The sequence below is a fragment of the Dermochelys coriacea genome, chromosome 3 (assembly GCF_009764565.3).
Source record: "Dermochelys coriacea isolate rDerCor1 chromosome 3, rDerCor1.pri.v4, whole genome shotgun sequence".
In the NCBI taxonomy this organism is placed as follows: domain Eukaryota; kingdom Metazoa; phylum Chordata; order Testudines; family Dermochelyidae; genus Dermochelys; species Dermochelys coriacea.
In genome coordinates, this window is record NC_050070.1 from 187009556 (window position 1) to 187030430 (window position 20875).

The window sequence follows — 20875 nt, forward strand, 5'->3', positions numbered from 1 at the left end:
TTTGTTTTATACCTGCTACCTACTAATTTCATTTGGTGGCCCCTTGTTCTTGTATTATGAGAAGGAGTAAATAACATTTCCTTGTTTACTTTCTCTAGACCACTCATGATTTTATAGACTCTATCACATCCCCCCCCTTAGTCGCCTCTTTTCCAAGCTGAAAAGTCCCAGTCTTATTAATCTCTTCTCATACGGAGCCCTTCTATGCCCCTAATAATTTTTGTTGCCCTTTTCTGAACCTTTTCCAATTCCAATATATCTTTTTTGAGATGGGGTGACCACATCTGCATGCAGTATTCAGGTACCATGGATTTATATAGAGGCAATATGATATTTTCTGTCTTATTATCTATCCCTTTCTTGAAGATTCCCAACAGTCTGTTGGCTTTTTTGACTGTCGCTGCACATTGAGTGCACATAGTGGCAGGCAAAGCTACAGGCCCAGCAGTATTTATAATTTGCAGATGGCACAAAAGGATAGCAGAAGGCAAAAACCAAATACACATGACTTAAGTTACACAAGACATACACTATCTCAAGCCATTAAGAGAGAACACTACTGTGGATGACTTTGAAAAACACCCTTGAACACATAGCCCCATATTGGGCTCTTTTAAATCAGGCTATTCAAACTCAGACAGCCGGCTCCACCTCCACCCTGATGGCAGCTTTCTCCCCCTTTTCCTCACAGAAATTATGCAGGACACAAGACAGCTATAATCATTGGGGCATTTTTCTCACAGAGATTCAATCTAGTGAGTAAACCCTGACAGCATCCCTTCAACCTACCAAAAGCACATTCAGCTGTCATTCTGCATTCAGGATCAGAACAGGCACTTCCAAATTGCCAATGATAAGCTGCTGGTCAGGAAATAATGTCTCTGCTTGCAGCTTCTTGAACAGTCCTGAGCTCTTAAAGATGAGAGCATCATGCACCTTCTCTGACCAGTCACATTGATATCAGTGAAGTATCCACCGTGATCCACCACTGGTTGCAGAACCATAGAAAAGTAGCCCTTTCTGTTGATGTGCTCTGTGGCAAGGTGGGCTGGTGCCATCTATTGCCTACAGCACTTTGGGATTACACTGCTATAAATCCATCCACTATTTCCTGCACCTTGCTCAAAGTCTCAGTCCTGAGCAGCAGGAGACAATTAATGGCCCTACACAATTGCATGACAAGGTCCCCCACTGTAGATTTTCCAACTGCAAAATAATTTCTCATTGACTGGTAGCAATCTTGCATTGCAAGCTTCCAGAGTGCAATTAACATTCACTTCTCCACTGTCAATGCAGCTCTCAGTCTGGTGCTCATGTGCTGGAGGGCTGGGGTGAGCTTGACAGATTCAAGAAAGTGGCCTTTTAACATCCAAAAGTTCTGCAGCCACTGCTCATTGTCCCAACCCCACACTGTAAGGCGATCCAACCAGTCAGTGCTTGTTTCTCAGCCCCAAAAACATTCCACCTGCAACTGCTCCGTGAACACTACAAGCAACCTGGAATTTTTTTCCCCGTTATGTACCCAAGCAAACTGTCCTCAAAGATATCACAATGAGATGTCTTTCTCATTGTGATCCTGCGTATTGCAGTACTTCCTGAAGGTCTGCATATTCAGGAGAATCATGTGTCTTGTATTTGAAATGTTAATGAGAACAATACTGAGCTCTATGGGCTCCATGCTTCTGTCAGATGGCAGAGAACAAAAAGTGTCAGAAGGGACTGTGCGATTTTTAAATAGCAATGCAAAAGTTACGAGATGTGGAAGGTATCATGAGCTGGAGAAAACTACATTCTGGTAACTTCCACCACACTTTATATTGACACAAGCACTCCTGATGAGCAGACGCATTTTCCAGTGCAAGCAGCCAAGTATTCACCTGTCCCAGCAATATATAACCGTCGGTGGCTGAACGCCAATGTAACTTGAGTTAACCAAAGTTTATAGTGTAGACATGGCTGCAGTCTCTATTGATCAGGTTTTGTTTGTCAAAAAGAAGTTCATTTTTCCCTAGAGTGAAAGTAGCCGTGTTATTTGGAAAGAAGCTCTTCATGTCCTGGTGCTCTTGCAGGACGTATATGAAAAGGGCAGATTAGCAATACTGTACACACACCACAGAAATTGTACTTTTGTTTTGTTGGGGGTTTTTTTGGGTAGCCAGGAATATACTGGAGGAAAGCTTTCAGAAGTTCTTTATAAACATTTTACACCAAAATGAAGGGATGGTCAAGGCCAATCCCCACTATTGGCACAAATATTGCATTCCTCCAATGCAAAAAACAAAAAAAATAAAACAACTACCCTTATGAAGAGTAAGTTTTTGTCTTTAGGATACATAAAGTGTCAGCTATTCACATAGTATTCTCAGAATAGATGCTGCTTACAAGGTCTTCACTCTCTCCTCCCTTCATCTCCCCATTTCAAATGGCAAACTGAACACTTCCATATAATCAATACATGCTACACCTAAAGTGTAAACATGCCCTTCTCTGGGCCTTTTCTATGCCTGTGTCTTGAAATGAGATGAGAAATAGAAAACAATATTCTTAAAGAGACCATGTAATTTCTCAATATAGACAACATTTTGTAAGGAAAAAAATAATCCACTTAAGATCTGTAAGCATGATAACTCAATTGCAAAGACAATTTTATTTTATACAAGTTATATAAACTGAACATTTAAATCTAGGGGGTAAATGTTTCCATACCAGATACCTTGTATCCTCTTCAATCCACAGCAAATTTTTGGCCAAATGGAAAAATGGTTACTTGACATCCTCTCTTAGATTGGCCTCTTCCCCCAGTCAGAGACAATGGGCTGGACATTGATAGTCCTGCAGATACCTGAGACTATTCAGAATTATCTGAGGCCTGGTCTACACTACAAGGTTAGGTCCAATTTAGGTCAAGTTTATAATGAATGTGTCTACACAACCAACCCTGTTCTGCTGACCTAAAGGGCTCTTAAAATCGACTGCTGTACTCCTCCCTGATGAGGGGAGTAGTGCTAAAATTGACTTTCCTGGGTTGAATTTGGGGTAGTGTAGATGCAGGATTGTGCAATTTGATGGTATTGGCCTCTAGCAGCTATCCCAGAGTGCTCCAATGTGACTGCTCTGGACAGCACTTTCAACTCCGATGCATTAGCCACGTACACAGGAAAAGCAACGGGAACTTTAGAATTTCATTTTGTTCGGTCAGCATGGCGAGCTCAGCAGAACAGGTGACCATGCAGTCCCAGAATTGCAAACGAGCTCCAGCATGGAGCAAACGGGAGACACTGGATCTGATTGCAGTATGGGGAGAAGAATCTGTGCAGGCAGAACTCCAATCCAGCAAAAGAAATGCTGATATATATGCCAAAATCACACAGGGCATGGTGGAGAAAGGCTACACCAGGGATGCACAGCAGTGCCATGTGAAAATTAAGGCGCTCAGGCAAGCCTACCAAAAGACAAAGGAGGCAAACGGTCACTCTGGGTCAGATCCCCAGACATGCCGCTTCTATTATCAGCTGCATGCGATTCTAAGGGGGGATCCTACCAGTACCCCAACATTCTCCGTGGACACCTGCAAGGTGGTAGCCTCACACAACACGGATGAGGATTTTGGGGATGAAGAAGAGGAGGAGGAGGAGGAGAATGTGTAGCAGGCAAGTAGAGAACCCGTCCTCCCTGGCAGCCAGGACCTTTTCCTCACACTGGAGCCAATACCCTCCCAGTGCCTATTGTTCCCGGACCCTGAAGGTGGAGAAGGCACCTTTGGTGAGTGCACATGTGTAATGACACTACAGGAGTTAAAAACAATTGTGTTTAATGTTTGATTTGCCCTGAACAATTGGGATGCATTCACGGCCAGTACAGCTGCTGGAAAAGTCTGTTAATGTGTCTGGGGATGGAGCAGGAATCCTCCAGGGACATCTCCCTGAAGCTCTCCTGGAGGTACTCAAACCCTTTGCAGAAAGTTTCTGGGGAGGGCTGCCTTATTTTGTCCTACACAGTAGGACGCTTACCACGCCAAGCCAGTAGCAAATGGTCTGGAATCATTGCAGCACAATGGTCCTGAGTTTTGGTCACATTCATGCAACATTCGGTCTTTATCTTTCTGTGTCAGGCTCAGGAGAGTGATATCATTCATAGTCACCTGGTTGAAATAGGGGAAGTTTTGTAAGGGAACAGTAATCCCCTATTTGGTGATCCCTGACACATCAGACCCTAGGCATGCTAGGCTGTTTGTGCTTGGCTAAAAGGGATCATCCCAGAAAATAGCCATGCTGGGGGGAAGAGGTGTGATGCACATCCACCCCAAAACCGCAGCCCCTCCTTTTGAACGGCAAACACACCTGGCACTGGTTCCTCCCGGAAAGGAGGGCGCTGCAGTTTGAAACCATTCCTACATGTTATGAACGTGGAAGAAGCCAACTCCACCTACCCTTTGGCTTACCATGGCTGCCTGGATACCGAATTCTATTGCCCAGCCATGTGTGATGTGTCACCATACCAGCAGGCGCTCAATACAAAAGGCAAAATGTGACCTTGTACCTAAAATACACCTGCTGTCTACTGTGAATTGCTTGATTCACTGTGAAAGAATCTCCCTTTTGTTCTCAGAAATGTGTCGTCTTAAAAGTCTACTCTCCCTTTTGCCCCGCTGCAGCTGCAAATGCTTCTAAGCTCCCCACATTAACTCCGTCCTGAGGTTACTGCAGATTAGAAGGCAAAAAAAAATGTACTCGCGATGACATGTTTTCAGAGATCATGCAGTCCTCCCGCACTGATAGGGCACAGCTGAATGCATGGAGGCAGTCGGTGGCAGAGGCCAGGAAAGCATACAGTGAGCGTGATGGGAACACACAGGAGGAGATGCTGAGGCTAATGGGGGAACAAACGGACATGATGAGGCATCTGGTGGAGCTGCAGGAAAGGCAACTAGAATACAGACCCCCGCTGCAGCCATTGTGTAATCGCCTGCCCTCCTCACCAAGTTCCATATCCTCCTCACCCAGACGCCCAAGAACGCAGGGGGGTGGAGGTTCTGGGTATCCAGCCACTCCAGGGGATGGCCCAAGCAACAGAAGGCTGTCATTCAAACAGCTTTGATTTGTAGTGTGGCTACAATAACCAATGTGGCCTTGTCCTTCCCTCCTCCCCCACCCCGCCCCATTATCAAACCCTTTGTACACCTGTGCTACATTTTACTAGTCAGCATTGTCAGTGATCTCAAGTTTTCTTTTTAATAAATAAAGAATGAATGGATTCAGAACAATAGGGACTTTATTTCCTGTGCCAGCTGTGGTCGAGGGGGGCGGGGGATTGGCTTACAGGGAAGTACATTCACCAAAAGGGGCAGCTTTGCAACAAGGACAAACAGACAACTGTCACACCATAGCCTGGTCAGTCATGAAACTGTTTTTCAAAGCCTCTCTGATGTGCAGCGGACCTCGGTGTGCTCTTTGAATTACCTTGGTGTCTGGCTGTTCAAAATTGGCCACCAGGCGATCTGCTTCAACCTCCCACCCCGCCATAAACGTTTCCCCCTTACTCTCACAGATATTATGGAGCACACAGCAAGCAGCAATAACAATGGGAATATTGCTTCGCTGAAGTCTAACCTATTCAGCAAACAGTGCCAGCGCCCTTTTAAACATCCAAAGGCACATTCTACCACCATTCTGCACTTGCTCAGCCTATAATTTAATTGCTCCTTTCTGCTGTCCAGGCTGCCTGTGTACGGCGTCATGAGCCATGGGAGCAAGGGGTATGCTGGGTCCCAAGGATAACTATTGGCATTTCAACATCCGCAACAGTCATTTTCTGATCTGGGAAGAAAGTTCCTTCTTGTAGCTTTCCGAACAGCCTGGAGTTCCGAAAGATGTGAGCGTCATGCACCTTTCCCGATCATCCCACATTGATGTCGGTGAAATGGCCCTTGTGGTCAACCAGTGCTTGCAACACCATTGAGAAGTACCCCTTGGGGTTTATGTATTATTTGGCAAAGTGGTCCGGTGCCAAGATAGGGATACGTGTTCCGTCTATTGCCTCACCACAGTTAAGGAGCCCATTGCAACAAAGCCATCCACTATGACCTACACATTTCCCAGAAGGATATTGATTCCCCTGGCTACTTGGATTACAGCAGCCCCCATGGTAGATCTGCCCACTCCAAATTGATTCCCGACTGACCGGTAGCAGTCAGGCATTGCAAGCTTCCATAGGGTTATTGCCACTCACTTCTCAACTGTCAGGGCAGGTTCATCTTAGTATTCCTGCGCTTCAGGGTGGGAGAAAGCAACTCACAAACTTCCATGAAAGTGGCATTACACATTCAAAAGTTTCTCAGCCACTGGGAATCATCCCATACCTGCAACACTGTGCGCTCCAACCAGTCTTTGCTTGTTTGTCGGGCCCAGAATCCGCGTTCCGCTGTATCAACATGCCCCAATGCTGCCATGATATCCCAATTGCCACATCCCATGCTTTCAGGAACATCTGTGTCCATGTCCTCCTCCCAATCTTCTTCATGCAGGTGGCTCCTAGCTAGGCTCTACACATACTGCAGGATAATGCGTGAGGTGTTTACAATGCTCACAAAAGCAGTGTGCAGCTGAGCGGGCTCCATGCTTGCCGTGCTATGGCCTCTGCACAGATAACCCAGGAAAAAAGGTGCGAAATGATTGTTTGCTGTTGCTTTCAAGGAGGGAGGGAGGCTGACAACTTGTACCCAAAATCACCCACGACAATGTTTTTGCCCCTCAGGTATTGGGAGCTTAACCCAGAATTCCAATGGGCAGTGGGGACTGTGGGATAGCTACCCACAGTGCATCACTCTGAGTTGATGCTAGCCACAGTATTGAGGACACACTCTGCCCATCTAATGCGCTTAGTGGGGACATGCACAATCGACTGTATAAAATTGCTTACTAAAGATCGACTTCTATAAAATGGACCTAATTTTGTAGTGTAGACATGGCCTTATACCCCTCTGCCACCTGAGTCAGACAAGTACTCACAAAGCAGTATGGAAACACTTAAAGGTCCTGCTTTGAGCAGGGGGTTGGACTAGATGACCTTCTGGGGTCCCTTCCAACCCTGATATTCTATGATTCTATGAAAGTTATATAATCTCTTAAGAAATAAACAGTGATGTTTTCAACTGTTTTAACTATATACAGTATCTGGAACCTCAAAATGCCATCATGAAGATAGTCGAAAGACTTCTCAGAAATGAACTCAGGTAACATGTTTTCCATTTTAGATTCTTTCCTCTTCCCGAGCCTGATTCCTTTGGCACATAGCGAATAGTAAAAAAAAAAAAAAAAAAAAAATTAAGGGAGCAATAAGCAGGACAGACATAAGATCCCATCCTCCCTTCCCTAAAATTAGAAGCATTGATCTATTTTGGGAATACTACTTAGAGTACCTTCCTGCCAAAGGATGTTTCTGCAGAGAAGCAAAGGTCAAGCCACTGGTGCTTTATATATGTGTTGATGAATGAGCAGGTGGCAGTTTACTTAGACTTCCTCTGTGATGGCTGCCCCCCTTTCTGTCCAAGAGATTCCCCAATGGAAAAAGGGTTGAGGGGGCTCTGATCCCTCCTGGAATAGGTTTATCTGCAAGGGAAAATGTTACGACACTTAGCAATGGAGGATTTGGATGCTTTTAGGTACAGACATGAAGAAAGGAAAACAGTTTTCCTGAAGTGATCCTATTAACCTGTATTTTAACAGTTCTTCTCACATCCAGAAAGTGCCTCACATTCTTTTTTGGGTGTTGAGGCTTTGAGCAAACTTATGGGAGAATTATTTCCTGTGAAGTACGGAAATGAGAGTTAACTTTTGTTATTAATGACTGCACTATATGAAGAATACATCTTGTCCCTGTCAAATGTGCAATAAAAGCTGGCAACTTTTGAGAACAGAGCTTTTGAGGAGACTTCTTGCTAGTGTATTGCAACAAGGACGTATATAAATAAAAAGAAATAGATGTCATTGGTTGGAATAGATGAGTTGTGACAGCCTGCAGCACTGAGTGCTGACCACAGATAGAAAAGACCATATTAAATTGTTGGTCCGGATAGATATACCGCTCTTAGGAGCCTCAACACCAGGGGTGATCAACTAGACACTCAGATGATCCTTAGTTCATACATTTGGCTATATTAAAATGCATATTGTTCAAATGAGCCCACTTCACTAAGTGATCCAGATCACTTTGTCATACTGACTTATATGCAATTATTTACCAGCACGGATTTTATTTTTTTTCAGGACCATTGACCAAGATATTGAATAGCATTAGGCAAAAAATAGATCACTGGAACACACCATTAGAAACACCTCCTTTTGGATGATGATTCCCCATTTATGACTATCATTGAATTTTATCAGTTAGCCAGGTCATAATACACTTAAAATAAAGATTTTGCGTGCTGAAAAGATGAGTGAAGACTTCTTTGACAGATCTATTAGGGGATGTGGGGAAAGTCATAGAGAAGCTGATTCAGCTATTTTTGAGCCAGAGCGTTTCTTCACAGTCATTTTTAGTCTGTTTCCATGGGGAAGAAAAGGTTCACCTTTGTTTTGCAACTTGATGTGAATGGTTTCACCTGAAGCTGACTTAGTTCCTTGGATAACAGCTGGAATATTTCCTGGTTCTGGGTTTTGTATCTGCTCATGGCTTAGCCAGTCTCTTTGCATTCGGTATCCCTTGTATATCAGTTGTGCCAATATGACCTCTTGCTCAGGAGGTGATCTGCATCTCTTCAATATTTAGAATTAAATTAAGCAGGGCACACAAAGTTCATTCATGGGCTCTGGTCTGCAGAGCCAACCTGACTGCTCTCAACTCTGGAAAGTGGATGCTGTGAGCCCACTCTGACCTTGAACATATCCCCTGCATACTTTGGGTGCCCCAGCTGAGCTCTCAGTTGTGAGAGGATGACATCTGTAATCATGACCGTGGGAGTTTGGATTGTGATGGGAAAATCCTACCATCATGGACTACCACTGGGATTCTGAACCTGTTCCACTGTTGGCAGAAAGCATTCCAAATTTTCTTTGCATCTTTTGCTTGGAATGGCTCCTGGCCTGTCAGAGCAATCTCCAAAGGGATGTGGAGGAGCTTGAAAAGTTAGAGAATATCTATGCCGCACTGTCCTCCAAATTCCCTTGCCTGAAGTCATTTGGAACCATCCACGTGATAACTAGAATATTCTGCCTCCAGGCCTACTTCTGGAGCACTTTTCTGTTTTCTAGTGGGTTTTTCTCTGCCTTTTCAAGAGGCAGAGGATGGTCATCCCCAGAGGACTGATTTTTTTCTTGTCTTATTCACTTTTGGATTTTAGCCTGCAGTTGAGGTGGAGATGGGTCTCATGATCTCTTTCACATATACAATTGGAGAACATGATGGGATTCGCTCACCACTTCAGCGCCTCCTGCTGGCTGTCCTAGGGATTAGCTCTACTAGCCAGTGCGCTTTCTTCTGGTGATATCTTGCTGCTGTCACTTCTGCTCCAAACCAGTGTAATTCCAAGGACCACAAAGTCCTCTTCAGGACAAAGCTCTCCAGCTGTGCCACAGTCTATGCTTCCCTTTCTGGGGGGACTGCAGTCTGCTGTCCAGCCACTTCCCGCAGTAGCATCTGCAGCCCATTGCCTGGTCACTTCTTCAATGGCGGACACGACGGGAACCCAGGCCTGTCCATTCGTATTCTGGGTCCTGGCCCAGGGACTCTGCAAGATGGCCACCACTTACCGCATCCCCTCTGACTCCTCAATTCATTTCCCTGGGCCACTTCCCTGTGGTCCCCCAGCACCTTCTTTGCCCTTGCATCAGGGCCCCAGTCTGCAAATCCCTGTAGCCAATTAGGAGCAGTGTTTAACTCATCCTCACTTCCACCCGCCCATTGCTGCTAGCAGCACTGCTCTGTGCAGGGTGCTGGCACTCCTTCCTCCTGCTAGGAGCCTTGATCTTCCCTCCTCAAGCTCCAGGCAGCTACAGAAGCTGCTCAGCCCTGCAGCTCTTCTTATATGAGCCTGCCTGGCCCTGATTGGCTGCCTCCCATGCAGCCTCCCTAGAGAGCTATTAACCCCTTATGGGCAGATGCCCCATCAGAGAGAGAAACATCCCTAAGAGTCCAGATATTCCTATTTGGAAGTACAGTCAGAAAGGACATCTGACTCCTTGCTCAATCACTATTACGTGCTGAAGAAACTGGGATGGGACATGGTAGCTTTTCCCTTTTGAGGACTTGATCAAGGGAATTTGGACCTTCATTGGTCAGTCACCACCTGTTTACAATCCAGCCAAAATTTAAATAGTTTAATCTTCAGTATTTCACATAATGATGCTACCCCTTTATTCAGGCAAGAACAGTGGTTTCCCCTGATTCTGAGAATTAGGTTCAAGTTTTCAGTACTAATTTTGATTTTTATATTGCATTTAAGTTTATTTTTAACATTTCAGCTTGCACACCATCTTCTGAATCTGTATGTGCACCCAGTGCAGCCTTTGTACACCTAGCTGGTTGAACTCTTAAATTACATTTTGTTTGCACTTCTATATGCATCTGAAAGCATTTTATGAATACTAACTGATTCTCAGGCACAACACTCTTGAGAGATGGGTAATGTTAATTTTACAAGCGAGTAAACTGAACCACAGAAAGTTGAGCAACTTCCCCAAGGTCACAGCAAATGGTTGTGAAAGAATCCAGGAGTCCTGGCTCCTAAGCCTCTGCTATAAACAGAGACCACAGTGCTTTCAACTAGCATAAAAATCAATAATTCAGAAATAAGAAATTTCTCCTTTTAAGATTTTAATATTAGGAAGTTGAGACCCACACCCAAGAACCTCTATTACAGTAACAAAATATACACTATCCACATACTGGAATCTGTAAGATACCAAGAGTTGTCTGCAACACATACAAAACTCTCCTTTCCTGTGACACCTACAAAAAAACTGGACAACAGTATAGGCTGGTATACTGAGACCACTGCCTATTATTCTGACCAATACTGTGTCTCTGTTTCCTTGTACTCCCTTCCATACCCACCCACTGCCTTGTTTTATACTTAGGCTGTAAGCTCTTTGAGGCAGGGACCATCTATTCTATTGTCTGTGCTGCACGTAGCACAATGGGTTTATTGGGTATGACTAGTAGTAGGGTTCTAGGTGCTACAATAATACAAATAAATAATAAAAAAGTTAGTTTTCAGACATACAGGATCAGATGCCTAAAATGTTAGGCACTTTTTGTATCTATGTTATTTATTTGAATTAGAGTTATGGTCATAAAAGTGACTACGTAAAAAAAAACCTCACCGGATCCATACTCAAAAGATCTGGTCCATGCTGATATTTAGTTTTATATCTGCTTACTTAAACGTAAATGTTTTTTCTCTTATTAGCCCACAAAAGCCAATCCAGCTATAGGAGGAGTTGGGTTCTTTTTGGCTCATGGATCATCAATTGTTATCTGTGCTCCAAATGCAAATTCTTTATTGGTGTTTGTGTTCAAGCCAGAAAGAACTTAAAATTGACCCCACACATTGAGTTTGCAGGGCTAACAATTACAAAAATAAGAAGTGAGCAAATTTGGAATGCTAATGCCATTTTTGCAGTGTCATTTTTCAGAATATAACCATACTTTGAGGAATTAAATGATCTACAATAGACTAACATTTCATATTAAATAAAAGCACATCAGTCCTAGCCATTCAAATGATCTAATTATTAACCTTCACAACTGGGTGAAGAATTGGATTCAGGTCAGATTGTAAACCATCAACTTCACTGGACATCTAGTGGAGTGCCTTATTAAATCTCTGATGTTGAGACACAATTCGGTGCCTCAAACAAAATCAATATATTAACATTAGTAACCAGACTACTTCCTTGGCCAACTGTTAAAAGAAAAATGTAAAACAGAACTTCAGTGTCATAGATTCATAGATACTAAGGTCAGAAGGGACCATTCTGATCATCTAGTCCGACCTCCTGCACAGCGCAGGCCACAGAATCTCAGCCACCCACTCCTACGAAAAACCTCACCTATGTCTGAGCTACTGAAGTCCTCAAATCGTGGTTTAAAGACTTCAAGGAGCAGAGAAGCCTCCCTCAAGTGACCTGTGCCCCATGCTACAGAGAAAGGCGAAAAACCTCCAAGGCCTCTCCAATCTGCCCTGGAGGAAAATTCCTTCCCGACCCCAAATATGGCGATCAGCTAAACCCTGAGCATATGGGCAAGATTCACCAGCCAGATACTACAGAAAATTCTTTCCTGCATAACTCAGATCCCATCCATCTAATATCCCATCTCAGGGGATTAGTCCTATTTACCCTGAATATTTAAAGATCAATTACTTACCAAAATCACATTATCCCATCATACCATCTCCTCCATAAACTTATCGAGTAGAATCTTAAAACCAGATAGATCTTTTGCCCCCACTGCTTCCCTTGGAAGGCTATTCCAAAACTTCACTCCTCTGATGGTTAGAAACCTGTGTCTAATTTCAAGTCTAAACTTCCCGGTGGCCAGTTTATACCCATTTGTTCTTTTGTCCACATTGGTGCTGAGCTGAAATAATCCCTCTCCCTCTCCTGTATTTATCCCTCTGATATATTTATAGAGAGCAATCATATCTCCCCTCAACCTTCTTTTAGTTAGGCTAAACAAGCCAAGCTCCTTAAGTCTCCTTTCATAAGACAAGTTTTCCATTCCTCGGATCATCCTAGTAGCCCTTCTCTGTACCTGCTCCAGCTTGAATTCATCCTTTTTAAACATGGGAGACCAGAACTGCACACATTATTCTAGGCGAGGTCTCACCAGTGCCTTGTATAACGGTACTAAAACCTCCTTATCCCTACTGGAAATGCTTCTCCTGATGCATCCCAAAACCGCATTAGCTTTTTCACAGCCATATCACATTGGCAGCTCATAGTCATCCTATGATCAACCAATACTCCAAGGTCCTTCTCCTCTTCCGTTACTTCTAATTGATGTGTCCCCAATTTATAACTAAAATTCTTGTTATTAATCCCTAAATGCCTAACCTTACACTTCTCACTATTAAATTTCATCCTATTACTATTACTCCAGTTTACAAGGTCATCCAGATCCTCCTGTATAATATCCCGATCCTTCTCTGAATTGGCAATACCTCCCAGCTTTGTATCATCTGCAAACTTTATTAGAACACTCCCACTTTTTGTGTCCATCAAACATAGACTGTACTAGAAATTATGGGCACATTTAAACTGAGGTTATATTTCCTAAAGGAAGTAAATGAAAAGCTAAAACATTTCTCTGCTCAGATTCTGTTTAGGGTTGATGTGAGATCCTTAGCATATATTACCCCAATAATATTACCCATTGAGTGTGACCTCATTGGTTACCTGTGCTGATAATTCGTAGTAACAAAACCAGTGAAGTGAAAGGGTATCTCACTGGAAATACTATAACAGTGAGACAAGTGGACAAGCAAAAGATTGGTAGGGAAAAAATTATATTTCAAGCTTATACTGTGAGGAACAAAGACTACAAATATAACTGGGTCAATGTTCTTTTAATATTTACTAAGAATAAAAAATAGCAAAATAATTGTGGCTGTACATTCACACTCAGATGTTCACATTTATCCTCCCCAAAATACAAAAGTGTTTATTTTGTACTAAGAGATAAATATTCCCTGTATGTTACGCCACACTTTTTTTTTTTTAAATTCCCAGAGCTTCCGAGCCTACTTGTCACTGACGGAAGGCTTGGTTTTCTACTGTTAGACAAAGTTTGAGACCAGAATGGGAATGGGTGCATTCTTAACTGATTTTGGAAGCCTCCACACATGGTGTTGGTTAATTCTTATAACCTTTTAAAAATGTCCCTTTAAGTCTAAGAGAATCTGATGAAATCATATTGATTGAACATTAAGAATGTTAAAATTCCTCCACCGAATTAAGACAAGATTTTTGAAAAGTATACCAGACACAATGGTTTAACTCAGAGCTGGAAAACAAATGTATTACAATCTCAATACTCCGATTTGTTCTTATATTTGTTTATTTTGGGAGGGTTCATCAGCATTTAATTCTAAATTATCAGGTCTTAGATTCTCTTTGTGTTTTCCCACTCCTTTCCCAATATCCATTTTAGTACTATAAAATTGCTAGTGTTCTATATAAATGTGGTGCTCTCACTTTAAATTATTGTGAATTACAATACTTGTAACTGAAATGATGAACCATGAAACTGAGTTTAAATGTTACCAATGCTAACGTAGTGAATTCTACATATCTTGCAGACTGCTGAAATTTTTTTCTTTATATCCTTCATTATAGGTTGTGTCCTGCAGTTGGGCTTTGACTAACAGGTAGATTGTGCTAATTTAAGTGCTAAACTAAAAGTGGAACATCCCAAAAATCAGAAGTTGTGGAATTAGTTTTGCCTTATGTAAAGGACTATCAGTGAAAGAGGGCTTCTCACTTTTACCATTTACGTTGGAATGCTGTCAGATATTCCTGAAACATTAACTTTGAAAATGTGTATTTTAAGGAGCTACAAAGGTCTGCTCTCCAACCTATGCAACTGGGGGGTCTTAGATTCTCACCATTCTTACTCTGAATAGTAGCATAAGATACTGATGGAATTTTAGCGAAATTTTCTAACAGCATCTTAAAATTATGAGACTTTACATCACCTCTTAACTTTGATAGTTTGCGTGTCTACATATTTATTTGATTCACTGTCAGTCTATAGATTCTAGCACAGTATGCTTTTATTAAAGTTAGATTATTTGGTTACCATGTTATCTTCCAAAGAAAATGCAAGATACCATTCTTTTCCAGGGATCAATTGACAAAATATGAGTTAAATCAAAAAGGTTGCACATTCACAAATGTTTGTTAAAAATGCACTAAATTAAGTTTATTTTTTGCATTCCTCTAAATCAGCATATAGCTCCACCAATCTAGAGAATAAGATTGTTCTAAACCAGTGACAATATCTTAAATGATTACTACTAAAACAATTGATTTGCCAATGACATGGCATGCTTTTGCCTCCATTTTATAAACAGTCAGGTTTGTCTACTATCCCATTGGCTTCTGTAGAAAAAATGCACATAATATTCTTTTGAGAAATCTTAAACTAAGACTACAGTCAAATGCACGTTAGGGAGACATTATGAAAACATTTTTGTGTAAGGGTGACAGCTTCAGGCATTCCACTGTGTGGGTCAGAACTTCCAAGAAAGCAGCAAACTTTACATTTCTTTAACAGAGTTTGTATCTGCTCTATGGCATTATGAGTAAGACTTCTTAAAAATAAAGATAGTTCTTTTCTGATAGTTTATATACGGTAGCCAACCCAAAGTCCAGAATTGTCAGTTTTTCCTTGGCAATTATATAATTTGTAACAATACTACAACGAAACTAAGCTTTTTGTGACACAGAATGAAATAGCCAAGGAGATAGTGATGAAAATTTCAGTAGTAACCAGCATCAAACAGTATTTATACAAAATTAAAATGTTATCTGTACAATATACAAACTTGTCCTTCACAATATGTTTTCAATCGTTAAAAAGTTCAGAACTAATATGTCCATAACAGTTCTTATGATCTTACTAGTCAACAGGATGAGCTAGATGACTCCGGAATTGCAGCTCCCATTACAATACTGTTTTTGTCACTTAGAGTTTTAACCACAGTTGTGGCTGGTGACTGAAGTACTTTACGTGAAAGCCTCATTCGGCCATCAGTTGGATCACGACCGAAGTATTTCACCTAAGAAGAAATGAGATTGCTTTCAGACTGTGACAAGGTTACATTAAGTTTCAGTGTAAGAATTAACCACATCAAACTGAAGAAACAAAATTTAAGGTGAATGCTAGAACATAAGTCTTTATAGTTTATTAAAAATGGGCACCATTAAATTTATTTTGCACAATCAATTCCTTCTCCTACTGAAGTCAATGGCTAAAACCCCATTTACTCCAAGGGAGCAGGATCAGGCTTTTAACCAGGGCACAAAGCTATCAAGTATGATGGACTGAAGTTTTGTTTTTTTTTTTTTTAAAAGCAGATGTAGCCATATTCCTCCTATGCAAACACAAAACAAGGACGATATGCAAACTATTACACCTTCAGATAATGAACCAAAATCTACAATGATTTTTTTCAAACACTTTCAAGGTTTAAATAAATACCTGAATTTCTTGGCCAACATCTAATCCCAAGGCACTAGGATGTTTAATCTAGAACACAATATGTACATAATTAAACAAAACGTTCTTAAATGAAGAAAGTTATAGAAAAAGAGTTAGTTAGCTTTACTAAGAGTAATGGGTACCTAAAAGCTTTTTGTAAAGGTTTCTGTTTTACTTAAAATATAGCATTGTGACTTAACAGGAATTAAATGGGGTCAAGTTTTCCAACTACAATGGAGGGTTTAAACAGTTCAGGATACCCTAGCAGAATCACGTTTGTTTTACAATATGCTATGGTGAAAAGCAAAAGTTAAATGCCAAACATTCAGTATCTCCAAGGGCAATACACTTTTCTAGTAACAGCTGATCTCAATGGAACTGTACTTCAGTATAGAGCAAAAACTTGGTCCTAAATACTGAACTACCCAGTCTAAGAGAGGTATTCAGCACATACATAAAACTGAACACCATTAAATTAGGTTTGAATAAAGATTGTGTAATGATACATCCACTCCCAAAGTAAAACTATTTCCATGCAGTCAGTTCATAGAAAGTTCAGAAAATAAGGAAACAGTTTTTCATGGTAGCCAATGCAGGAGACAAGATTTTCAGCAGTATATCACGCATAGGACCTGGGACTGATCTTTATCCGCCAGCTACTAACCTGAGGTACCCAAGATTTATTAGTTAGGAAGAGAATAACTTTGCTGCTATGCCCCAAGGTAAACCACATGCAATTAAATGAAATAAAATCAGAATGTACAGTTTATCATACTATACTGATTTTTACTATTGTTAATTTTATATTATATAATCCCTTAACATTTTACTTACTACGTCCGTTTTTGTTAAACCCGCTTTTCCCTCATACACAAAACCTACAGGTCAAAACTAGCATGAAGGACAGGGAAGGAGATTTACTATCCAGGGGCAATGCCAGCCTCCCCCACCCATACATACCCATTCACAGGTAAAAGTCAGATTGCTGGGATTCTTACTAGGGTGATGTCCCTGGACCTTGGCTGAGCCTCTGTCTTTCTGATGAGCTTCCAGCTAGTAAGAGTCTGAAATTTGAAGCCCTTACCCTCTTCCTCTCCATATGCATTTCCTTACATCTGATTGCTGTTAGGAAAGGCAATGTAATCTCCCTTTAACCCTACAGACCGGCGCTACAACGAGGATAGATTGCTACATTACCCCCTCTCCCAGCTTATTTGAACAACTTAATTTAAAAAAAAAAAAGGGGAGGGGGAGGAAATCTTGATTGGAAACCCAGAACTTTGCCTCCCTATTTTCCTATTAACTTGAACAACTTTTATTACCTTTCTTTGATCAAGTTGTGAATTATGAAGTAGCACTGGAGACATATTCGGATACAGTTTTACCATCACTCCAATATCTCTGCATCATAAAAAATTTTGGTTATTTCAAAATAATTTGTCTAGACAGCTGTACATTTATTCTGGCTCATGGTTCCAATGGAAACATAAATTGAATTTCCTGAGTAAGATTTGATTGGTCCTTTTATTTTGTTGTTTACCTACCAGAACAGAGGAGATGCACACATTTATTTAAACTGTCTGTCCTGAAATGCAAGCTTCATTTTCAATAACAAATGACTAGTACATATTTTTCTAGGTTTATCTTTTAAATCAATATATACCATTGTAGTAAAGGAAAGGCAAACTCCCACTCCATCTGAGTGCCAAGTGTTAGAGGCCTTAAAAATACGTAAGACAGATACAGCAAAGTGTACAGAAAAGCTCTGTTGAGAAAAGAAGAGGAGGATAATTTTTTCAATAGAAAAATTCTAGGAGAGGAACTGACGGCAATCTCACCAGCAGCACAATGATTTTCTGCGCAAGTCTTGGAGAGTAGTACATCTGTCCTGCAGTGCTTATACAACTTTTTTTTTTTTTTTTTTTTTTAAAGTAACAACTTTGTCAGAAAAGAAATATATATTATCAAACAGTATCTAGTTTTATAAGGGTTCCCACTTATAAAAAAAAAAAGGGTCTGCTTCTCTACGTCTTAATACTGCCTAACAATCTTCTGCAATAGGTGTACATAGATGAACCGGCACTAAGTTACTCTACATTCAGGTCTGCCCGGCTCGCCTGCTCCTTGGGAAGAGAGTCCCCTTCTGGTGGTATCACAAGAAGATGTATGCAAGGTAGGACTTCAAATCTCCTTTCCTAAAGAATTAGTAGACAGTTCAAACTCTTCCCAAACAATAATCCTTCCACGACCCGCAAGTTCTCAAGGCCAATGCCTAACTGAACTTTTCAGTTTCATATAGCTGTAAGATAACCCTAGAATCTGGATTTCTGGTTTCTAAAGGGATAGATATATGTAATGAATGAACATAAGCCTCTCTAATTATATTGTAAGTGACAATTTAAAAAAATATCCCAGATATCAATTAGACTTCCTGAAATAGTGAACTGTATATACATATGTACGATTTCATCTCCACTTCAGAAGTCAAGTATATCTTACCTAATTTCAGTTATTGAGGCTGTATAAACAGCTCCAAATTCCAAATGTTGCTCCTGCTGCAGGAAAAAAAAAAAAAAAAAAGGTGTAAGACAAAGGTTCATAAAATAAAGAAATAAAAAGTAAATAATGAAAGTCTGTCCTTACATCATCTTTGCAGATTTCATTAATAAACTCTCGTGCTTCATGCATAGCATTAGGTGTTGGGGCAAACACAGAAAACGTCTCTTCATCCAACTGACTCACTGTTACCCCTTAAAAATAAAAATGCACATGGAATTAAACACTGATGACAAATATGAAATTAGAATTTCCACTACAGCTAACCCAATAAGGAGGAAATTCATATCACTGCAGACCCATATTAAAACTTACGTGAGGCATGTGATCTTGTGTGGACCTGGTGTTTTATAGTGAATTTTACCTGAAAGCTTCATTTACACCAAAACTGTAAATCATGTCAATGTACCGTCATCAGAATATTAACACCCTAATCAGGGCTTACACTCATTTGTTTATATTTTGGATTAGACAACATTGTGTAGAACTGCTCTGCTGAAGCAACAGATTTCCAGGAAGGCTGTAGTCACAGTAACTGGGTGGTTCAGAGTGTTATGCTGTGGTCATAGAATCCAAGCTGTACCCAGGTACTGTGAGTCTGAGCCTAGATACGTGCTATCCTGCAACACAATCTAAATTCTGTCATGTTTCAGCAACACCCAGTATGCCAACACCATACACAGTACCACTCTGCCCTTACATATTTTACAGAACATTTTAGGAACAGAGAACATGACCACTGAAGGACACAGTAATAAATTCTCTTTGCTACAGCAAAATTTGGGCTTAGGTCAGGTGTAGCAAACAGGGGCTGCTTACACATAAAACACTGAGGCCTGGTCTACACTAGAGTTAGGTAGATGTAAGAAAGCTTATGTCGACCAAATTGTGTCAGTGTCTACCCGACAGCCTTGCTCCAGGCGATGTTAGAGCCCTACTACACTGACATAACTCCGCCTCCACAAGAAGCATAGGGCTTATGTCAGTGTAGGAAGTGGAGCTGAGAGCCCAGGCAGCAACTTGTCTCCCTGCACCTAGCTCTGTGCAGAGTTGGGAGCCTGGACTCTCAGCCCACCACATTGCCTCCATTTAAGTTGGTGAAAACACTCCTGGCAAGCACATCACTGATATAAGGAGGTAGTGTGGACATGAAAAACCGTAGTAATTACTGTGGTGGCTGTAAGTTGAACTGAATATAGGTTGACATAATTTTGTAGTCAATACATGCCCTGAGCCTACTAAATAAACCCCACCCCAAACCTGCTAAATTTTATCTTCCCTTCAACTTTTCCCCAAAGATTTCTTCTGTGACACTACCTTCAATTATCCCCCAGTGAGCCTGGGAGTCCATTGGAATGAATGCTGCTGGACTGCTGACAATCACCATAGCAAAAAGACACCCTCGTGCACCTCTGTAGCACAACATACAAATCTCAACACTGAAATAAGGCACACTTGATCCTTCAAAGTACACATGCACCTCTCCTCTCACACTAAGAGCTCTGTTATGATGCTCCAACTTGTCCCTCCACCAGTTATACAACAGTGAAGGTAGTTGGAATGTGCACAAATGCTGAAATTCAAATCTTGGAAGCATAACACTATAGAACATTCTCTTAGAATTTCATCATGTGTACTTATTATGACAAAACAATCCACTAACAACCATTCCCAGAGACTATTGCCAACTCCAGGGGCAGAGTTAAGGTTGCCTTGTGGGGGAGAAGCGTACCTTCATTAGATTCCTGTTTTTTTGAGGTCTACCTTTAGCCACTCCCAGATACCAGAAGGGCACAAGACCTCACTGGGCAATGTTAACTCTGCATTAACAAAGTCTTTAGGCATTTAATAATCTAGTGTGCTACTACTGTCAACAAAATGAAATCCCACGAAGTAAGGGTTTCCCATAAACTGAAGAGAGCCAATATCACATCTATATAATTTCAATTTAAAAAAAAAAAATCACATTCTCTTACCAGTTTCAGCTTGAAGTTTTTTTAAGTTATAGCCACCTGGGCCAACAAACCTCACTCTTTTTGATAGGGGTACCTGAACAGTTTCTGAAAGATAGCATGTAAGTCACAGTCTGAAATGCAGAGTTTATAAATTTTTGTGG

At 41.1% G+C, this 20875-nt stretch overlaps 1 protein-coding gene and 1 long non-coding RNA gene across 2 annotated transcripts in view; one reads left to right on the forward strand and one right to left on the reverse strand.

The window, feature by feature from the left end:
* The first annotated feature begins 2655 nt into the window (after window positions 1-2655).
* LOC122459675 lies at window positions 2656-7859 on the forward strand. Its single transcript, XR_006280499.1, has 2 exons — window positions 2656-7031; window positions 7112-7859. It is a non-coding gene; the product is annotated as an uncharacterized LOC122459675 (long non-coding RNA).
* A 5689-nt stretch (window positions 7860-13548) lies between these two features.
* PNPT1 (polyribonucleotide nucleotidyltransferase 1) overlaps window positions 13549-20875 on the reverse strand; it is a 44316-nt gene continuing 36989 nt past the window's right edge. The window contains 6 exon segments of the mRNA XM_038395591.2: window positions 13549-15781; window positions 16204-16251; window positions 17526-17604; window positions 18703-18758; window positions 18847-18953; window positions 20736-20819. Of these exon segments, the coding sequence (XP_038251519.1) occupies window positions 15626-15781; window positions 16204-16251; window positions 17526-17604; window positions 18703-18758; window positions 18847-18953; window positions 20736-20819 (530 nt within the window). The 3' untranslated portion in view covers window positions 13549-15625.